Source organism: Bison bison, unplaced genomic scaffold (genome assembly GCF_000754665.1).
Source record: "Bison bison bison isolate TAMUID 2011002044 unplaced genomic scaffold, Bison_UMD1.0 scf7180017864213, whole genome shotgun sequence".
In the NCBI taxonomy this organism is placed as follows: domain Eukaryota; kingdom Metazoa; phylum Chordata; class Mammalia; order Artiodactyla; family Bovidae; genus Bison; species Bison bison.
The window spans coordinates 281,743-290,006 of NW_011494785.1; the positions used below are offsets into that span (position 1 = coordinate 281,743).

At 51.5% G+C, this 8,264-nt stretch overlaps 1 protein-coding gene across 1 annotated transcript in view; it reads right to left on the bottom strand.

Moving 5' to 3' along the window:
• Positions 1-8,264, bottom strand: part of LEPREL2 (leprecan-like 2) — a gene marked incomplete at its 5' end in the record, with an annotated part of 13,136 nt that overhangs the window by 2,350 nt on the left and 2,522 nt on the right. Inside the window, 7 exons of the mRNA XM_010845194.1 lie at positions 9-151; positions 429-530; positions 4,622-4,746; positions 4,840-4,907; positions 5,058-5,110; positions 6,284-6,373; positions 8,126-8,262. Coding sequence (XP_010843496.1) covers positions 9-151; positions 429-530; positions 4,622-4,746; positions 4,840-4,907; positions 5,058-5,110; positions 6,284-6,373; positions 8,126-8,262 — 718 coding nt within the window. The remainder of the gene's footprint in view (positions 1-8; positions 152-428; positions 531-4,621; positions 4,747-4,839; positions 4,908-5,057; positions 5,111-6,283; positions 6,374-8,125; positions 8,263-8,264) is intronic.

Consider the following 8,264-nt stretch of genomic DNA (forward strand, 5'->3'; position numbering starts at 1 on the left):
GCCCGGGCCAGCTGCGGCACACCAGGTGGGTGAAAGAGAGATGCAGGGGCCGGTCGGGGGAGAAGTAGGCCTGGGTTAGGCTCCGCACCCGCTCGCTCACCTCCAGGAGCAGCTGGGCACCCTGACTGCCCACCGCCCCAGCCCGGGCCAGCTGCGGCAGAGAATAAAGGGTGGGGAAGGGGAGATGTGGCAAGGCTGGTCCCAGCCCCTACCTCACCTCCACTGCACTCCACCCACGGTTTGGGGCTTGCAGCTGCCCATCAACCCAGCCCAGACCGCTCTTTCCATTGTCTCTGTGACAGCAACCTGGGTCCCTCAGTGGGGAGCCCCCTCCATCAGTCCTGGGCCAAGAACTCCTCTGAGTCCCAGAAGAGCCCTCCACAGGCAGAGAGACCAGCCCTCTTCTCCAGTTCCGTGTCTCCTCTTACCTGTGCGGCCTTGAGCACCGTGAGCCCCTCAAAGCGTTCGTGGGGGGTGTGTGGGGAGCGGCGACCCCGATAGCCAGACCTGGCTCCAGCCTCAGCTGCATCCTAAGCAGAGAGGGAGTTGGCTGTGGGGTCACCCTGCCCAGACCTGGGCTACCGCCCACCTCACAGGGCTACACAGCCCTCCCTCCAACCAGCCAGTCCCTAGAAGAGGCTGGAAGCTCCTGCGGTTCTCTGAGCTGCTGCCCCTTCCAGAGAATGACTAACTCCATGTCTGAGTGGTCACTCCTGGTAAACATCTGGAACCCCACTGGCCAAGGGGACTGTGCATAGGACTCTGGAGGGCTTCCTACAGTGGGGAAGGGCCTCCGGGAGGTCAGGACAGCAGGGAAAGGGGCAGGAAGGGCTCAAACGCTCATTCTGACGGGCTGAGAACAGAGGAGTCTTTCTGGAGCAAGACCCTGGCCAGAGGTTTGACAGTTGGGCCGGGTCTTCGCGGACCTGAAGTAGGGACGTGGCACCAGCCAACACATCTCTCTCCCATCCCTTCTCACCTGACACACTCTTGGAGAATGTGGGAACCCTTGATGCTGACTCCAAATTCCCCAGCTGCCTCCACAACTCTCATCACCCTTTACTGACACCTCTTCAGTCTGCTTTTTCTTTCTTTTTTCTATTCAGTCTGCTTTCTGAAGCTCAAAGTACCACTGTCTAGTTACCCCATACATAAGCCTCATCTCTGAGAGGCCATTTAAGCCTCTCAGAGCTTTCATTTCAAGCTTTCATTCATTCATCCATCCATTCAGTAGGCATTGAGCCCCATGTGCCAGGCACTGTTCTGGGCACTGGGGACTCAACTGTGAACACGAAAACTCCCTGCTACTATGGGCTTCATATTTTGAGATAAACAAACCAAGTCAATTCAGACAGTGATGTATCACATGGAAAATTAAAGCAGTTACAACCTTGCAAGCGCCCTGGCAGAGGTTAGGGGATAGCTGATACTGGGGAGTTCCCCTTGAGTTCATTCTTCATCACTCACATAGATTTCCTCTGAGGCGCTAGTGATAAAGAACTCGCCTGCCAATGCAGGAGACATAAGAGATGTAGGTTCAGTCCCTGGGTCAGGAAGATCCCCTGGAGGAGGAAATGGCAACCCACTCCAGTATTCTTGCCTGGACAACCCCATGGACAAAGGAGCCTGGTGGCTCCACGGGGTCCCAAAAGGTTGGACAAGACTGAGCACCCCCACATACACACATTGATTTAGTCCTTAAATTCTCTTTCTTTGAGTTTCTAAATATTTCTCATCTGTCCTCTGCCTTGAAATGAGACCTATCCTAGGGCTGTCACCCCTAAGCTCCTCACTTCCCTGTTCCATTGCATTCTCTGTGCTGCCACTAGAGGGCGCTCCCGGTCCTATAGGACGAAGTCTCCAGACCCTGCACTTTGGAGTTCTGCAGAAGACAACAATCCACACCTCCTTAAATCCTTCAGTAAACTGTCCACCATCTACAAAGAGAGCCCAAACTCCTTGGCAGGGTACAGAGGTCCTCACCCATCTCTCAACCCGCGCCTCCTCCCCATTCCTGCCCCTGGATAATACACAGCCTGATGATAATAGCAACAGCTCATACTGAGTATTTGCACATTCTTCCAAGAGCTTTACCATGTACTGACTCATTTAATCCTCATAACAGCCCTACAACAAAACCACTGTGTTTAGCCCTGTTTTGTAGAGGAGGAAACGAGGCTCACAGATGTTGAAATACATGGCCCAAGACCACACAGGTAATTCCTGCTGGGCATGCCCATGCTCTGAACTCCTGTGCTCCACTCCAGTTCCCAAACCCCGCCCCCTCATTTTTCTTCCCGGCAGCCTGATTTTCCTCCCTTCTCTATCTGGTTGTTGTTGCTGTTGTTCAGTCGCTCAGTCCAGTCTGACTCTTTGCAGCCCCATGGACTGCAGCACGCCAGGCTTCCCTGTCCTTCACTATCTCCCAGAGTTTGCTCAAAGTCATGTTCATTGAGTCGGTGATGCCATCCAACCATCTTGTCCTCTGTTGTCCCCTTCTCCTCCTGCCTTCAATCTTTCCCAGCATCAGGGTCTTTTCCAGTGAGTCAGTTCTTCGGATCAGGTGGCCAAAGTATTGGAGCTTTAGCTTCAGCAACAGTCCTTCCAATGAATATCCAGGACTAACTTCTTTTAGGATTGACTGGTTGGATCAACTCTACACTTTCACTCTACTCTTTCACCTTGAAGTCCAAGGGACTCTCAGGAGTCTTCTCCAGCACCACAGTTCAAAAGCATCAATACTTCAGTGCTCAGCCTTCTTTATGGTCCAACTTTCACATCCATACATGACTACTGCAAAAACCATAGCTTTGACTAGACCGACCTTTGCTGGCAAAGTAATGTCTCTGCTTTTTTAATATGCCACCTAGGTTTGTCATAGCTTTTCCTCCAAGGAGCATCTTTTAATTTCATGGCTGCAGTCACCATCTGCAGTGATTTGGGAGCCCAAGAAAATAAAGTCTGTCACTGTTTCCATTGTTTCCCCATCTATTTGCCATGAGGTGATGGGACCAGATGCCGTGATCTTCATTTTCTGAATGTTGAGTTTTAAGCCAGCTTTTTCACTCTACTCTTTCATCATCATAAGGGGCTCTTTATTTTTTTAATATTTTATTTACTTATTTATTTTACTGAGCCGGGTCTTAGTTGCAACACTCAGGATCTTTCATTGCCGCACATGAACTCTTATTTGCAGCAGGGATAGAACCCGGTCCCCCTGCACTGGGAGCACGAAGTCTTAGCCATTGGACCACCAGGGAAGTCCCCATAAGAGGCTCTTTAGTTACTCTTTGCTTTTTGCCATAAGGGTTGTGTCACTGGCATATCTGAGGTTATTGATATTTCTCCCGACAATCTTGATTCTGGCTTGTGCTTCATCCATCCCGCCATTTCACATGATGTACTCTGCAAAGAAGTTAAATAAGCAGGGTGACAATATACACCCTTGATGTACTCCTTTCCCGATTTTGAACCAGTCCATTGTTCCACGTCTGGTTCTAAATTTTGCTTCTGGACCTGAATACAGGTTTCTCAGGAGGCAGGTGAGGTGGTCTGGTGTTCTTATCTCTTTAAGAATTTTCCACAGTGTGCTGTTGTTTCTCCACAGTCAAAGGCTTTAGCATAACCAACGAAGCAGAAGTAGATGTTTTTCTGGAATTCTCTTGCTTTTTCTATGATCCAACGGATGTTGGCAACTCATGCTGTCTGGTTAACTCATGCTTAAGATGAAGCTCAAATGCCACCCCTTCCAGAAATTCTTCTGTGACTTTCATCTTGGTGCTTCTAATTGGATGAGTACATCTTTTATCAAACTCACCACCTGCTGTGATTATGTCTCCATGCCTGATGCCTTCTCTGTACACTGAGTTCCCAAATGTACACTCTGTGTTTATCTGCCTCTCCCTGGAAACTGGGTACTTCCAGTACACACCAGGGACTCACAGAGGAACAAACCCAGAGTGAGACTGAAGTTTCATATATTGGCAGACTCAACCTGGTGAATACAGATCATTTAGCCCCATCTAGGAGAGACGTGATGATGGAGAAGCAGCCTGTGTGTGTGCAGAGCCAATAACTAAGCTCTCAGCCAACAAAGGCATCTTCACCTGCACACCCACCCTTTTTGATGCATTTACGGTTTTTGTTTTGTTCTTCCTATCAGTTTCTAGCAAACTTCTGTAAAATGTCCAGCCCATGACAGCTATGCCATGTCAGCTTAGTCGCCCAGTCATGTCCAACTCTTTGCTACCCTTTGGACTGTAATCCACCAGGCTTCTCTGTCCATGGGATTCTCCACGCAAGAATACTGGAGTGGGGTGCCACTTCCTCCTCCAGGGGCTTTTTCCAAGGATTGACCCTGCACCTCCCGTGTCTTCTGCATTGCAGGTGGATTCTTTACTGGCTGAGCTGTCATTGGGGAAGCCCCATGTTAGTTAAGTTGAGAGGAAAAGGAACTTGTCCTCTGGAGGGAGAGAACCTCAGCAGTCCCCACTGGAGGGTCTGAGAGGGCAGGGGAGTGGGGAGGGTGGCGAGGGGGGGACAGGCCAAGAGCAAGGGGGCAGGCAGCTGTGCCTGAGGCTCCTCCAGTAGCACTGTGCCACCTCCTTACAGGTCCTCTCACCTTGGCCAGCTGCAGCAGCACCCCACACTCGGCCGGGGTGAGCAGCCCGTCCAGCACGGCTCGCTCCGACCCGTTCAGCTGCCTCGCGTCCTGGGTCAGGGTTACTCCCTCCATGAGGAGGACATCTGCGGGGGAGGGACAGGGCAGGGGGTTGATGGTCCCCGAGGGCAGACCCAGCCCCTTCCAGGCTCCTGCCTCCTGCTGTCCCAGGAACTCACCCTTCCAGTGAGTCAGGGGCTTCGGTTGTGGAGGCTCATCGTCCCACGGCCTCTTCTCCTGATCCTCTCTCAGGGGTGAGAAACATGCTCAGTGAACACAGGCCAGTCCAGACCCATCTTCTCAGACCCCGCCTCCCAGGACTCCTCCCCTTACCTTCCACCCAGGCCACGCCCCTCCCACCCAGGCCACGCCCCTCCTACCGCAAGGCACCTCCTACCTGAGCTTTTCTCTGAGGGCCTCAGGGATGAAGGCAGCTGGGGTCCAGGGGTCCTGGGATGGTCAGGAAAAGAACCATCACCTGCCAAGTCCACCTCTGAGTCCTTGATGGTAGACCATGGGCTACCATAATAAAGTCCTCCTGCTTCCAGAGGGGAAGGTGGAGATGGGGAAGCCCTGGACTCATTGTCAGGAGCCATGGGCACTGGGCCAAACACCGCAATAATAATAACAACAACTTACAAAGCACTGTTTGCCAGGTGCTTTTTTAAGAGCTTTATATGTGTGTTAGTCGCTCAGTCGTGTCCGACTCTGCGACCCCATGGACTGTAGCCTGCCAGATTCCTCTGTCCATGGGATTCTCCAGGCAAGAATACTGGAGTGGGTTGCCACTCCCTTCTTCAGGGGATCTTCCCCACCCAGAGATGGAACCCGAGTCTCTTGCGTTGCAGGCAAATGCTTTACCATCTGAGCCACCGGGGAAGAGCTTTCTATACAGATGTGGAGTTTATCATTTAAAGTTTACAATAGTCTTATCAAACAGGTTGTATTAATGTGCCCATTTTGCAGTTGAGGGCTCTGAGACACAAAGACATAAAGTAACATGCCCAAGGTCACACAGCCCATAAAGACAGGATTGGGATTTAAGCGACGGTGCCCAAACACACTTGTCCGTTAGGGGACAGGGCGATGTCTGCAAACATCTCTGATGGCCATGACTCAGGGATGCTAGCGACACCTACCGGGCAGAGTAGGGACAGCCCCTTTTCTCCCAGTTAGGAAATACCCGCTTCAAAAACAGCAAGATAGCAAGAAGGCTGGGGGAGCCTGCCTGACGCTGGAGCACTAGGGAGAATAATCTCTGCCTTTCAGTTTCCCCTCAAAACTACCACAGAAAGAAGAGTACGAAAACCAGCAGCAGACTTTCCTGTACTTCGTAGCAAGTGACACGGCTTCAACAGAGCTTTAAGTATGGTGCTCCCATTTTACAGGGAAGTTGAGGCCGAGCGAGCGAAGGTCCAGAGCTTGTCTGCGGCAGAGAGACCAACACCTAGGCCTGTGTGATCCCAAAGCTGCCTGTGACCCTGGGGCACAGAGTCCTCTCCAAGCCTCATGGGGTTGTGGAGAAATGAGACGTGCTGTTGAGGAGGGACGTGGCACCTCCCGTAGGGCACTGCTGCTGTCCCCCTCCTGGGGGCAGCCAGTGGGAGAAGCGGGGTCACTCACGGGATCCTTGAAGCTGGCCCCCAGGTGCTCCACGGCATAGTACAGCTGTCTCTTCTCCCCCAGGGATCGAAGGACGAAGCGCTGGATGTCCTGGGGACAGCAGGAGTGGACAGCGGGAGGGGGAGAGTTAAGGCTGGAAGAGAGCAGGGCAGCCCACAGGCTCCCCAACCCTGGTCCTGCCGCTCTGTCCAACCCTTCTCCCTTGGCAGTTAGGGTCTCCGAGCTCAGACTGGGGGTTGTGTGTGTGTGTGTATACACACACGTGCCCACTTGTGCACAGGTTGGGGCAAGCAGGGGTGAGTTTAAGGGAAGAAGGCTGGCTTGGACTCAGAAGTAGAGCCAGGGGACTTCCCTGGTGGTCCAGTAGTTAAGACTTTGCCTTCTGATACAGGGAGTGAGGATTCAGTTCCTAGTTGGGAAACTCAGATCTCACATGCCTTGCAGCCAAAATGCAAAAATCATAAAATAGAAACAAGACTGTAACAAATTCAATAAAGGCTTTAAAAAAAAAAAAACTGTCCACATTAAAAAAAAAATCTTAACAACAACAACAAAAAATCTGCCTGCCAATGAGGAGACACAGGTTCCATCCAAAGCCCATGCAGCAATCAGCACAGCCAAAATAAATAAATAAACAAACAAACAACCCAGTTCAGTTCAGTTGCTCAGTCATGTCCAACTCTTTGTGATGCCATGGACTGCAGCCCGCCAGGCTTCCTTGTCTGTCACCAACCCCCGGACCCTGCTCAGACTTATGTCCACTGAGTCAGTGATGCCATCTAACCATCTTGTCCTCTGTCATCCCCTTCTCCTCCTGCCTTCAATCCTTCACAGCATCAGGGTCTTTTCCAGTGAGTCAGTTCTTTGAATCAGGTGGCCAAGGTATTGGAGCTTCAGCTTCAGCATCAGTCCTTCCAATGACTATCCAGGACTAACTTCTTTTAGGATTGACTGGTTGGATCTCCTTGCAGTCCAAGGGACTCTCAGGAGTCTTCTCCAGCATCACAGTTCGAAAGCATCAATTCTTCAGTGTTCAGCTTTGTTCATGGTCCAACTTCCAAAACCATACATGACTACTGGAAAAACCATAACTTTGACTATACGGGAGGGCTTCCCTGATAGCTCAGTTGGTAAAGAATCCACCTGAAATGCAGGAGACCTGGTTTTGATCCCTGGGTTAAGAAGATCCCCTGGATAAGGGAAAGGCTACCACTCCAGTATTCTGGCCTGGAGAATTCCATGGACTGTACAGTCAGTGGGGTCGCAAAGAGTGGGACACAATTAAGTGATTCACTTTCACTTCACTTTGACTATGTGAACCATTGTCAGTAATGTTTCTGCTAAAAAAAGAAACCACCTTCCAATGCAGAGGACATGGGTTCGATCCCTGGTCAGGGAACTAAGATCCCCCAAGCCGCAAGGCAACTAAGCCCACACACTGCAAGAAGAGAAGGCGTGCACCAACTGGAGAAAACCAATGTGCCAAGGAGATGAGCCTGTGGGCCACATGAAGACCAAGTGCAGCTGAAATAAGTTAAGAAAAAAAGAAAGATAGCCTGAAGTGGGGAGCAGGGAGTGGAGACAAGGCCAGATGCTGGACTTGGGGTCGCCTTTGGCCAGAATGGGGGGGTGGGTCCAGGTGACTTTTCCACTGTATTTGTCTGATTTAGGACGACCTCACAGGGTGAGCTGGAGAAGGGAATGGCCACCTACTCCAGTGTTATTGCCCTGGAAATCCCATGGACAGAGGAGCCTGGTGGGCTACAGTCCATGGGGTCCCAAAGAGTCAGACATGACTGAGCAACTTAGCACACATCAACAGGGTAAGTGAGTAGGGGGTACCTCTCTGGGCCCGAGGCCAGGTCTTGGCTCCCCCAGCTGGGCCTGGTACCGGTCCAGAGCTGTCTTGGCAGCCTCATCCTCTGGGTAGAACAGCAGGAAGCTCAGGACATTCTCCATAGCCTGGGACAGATTCCCCACT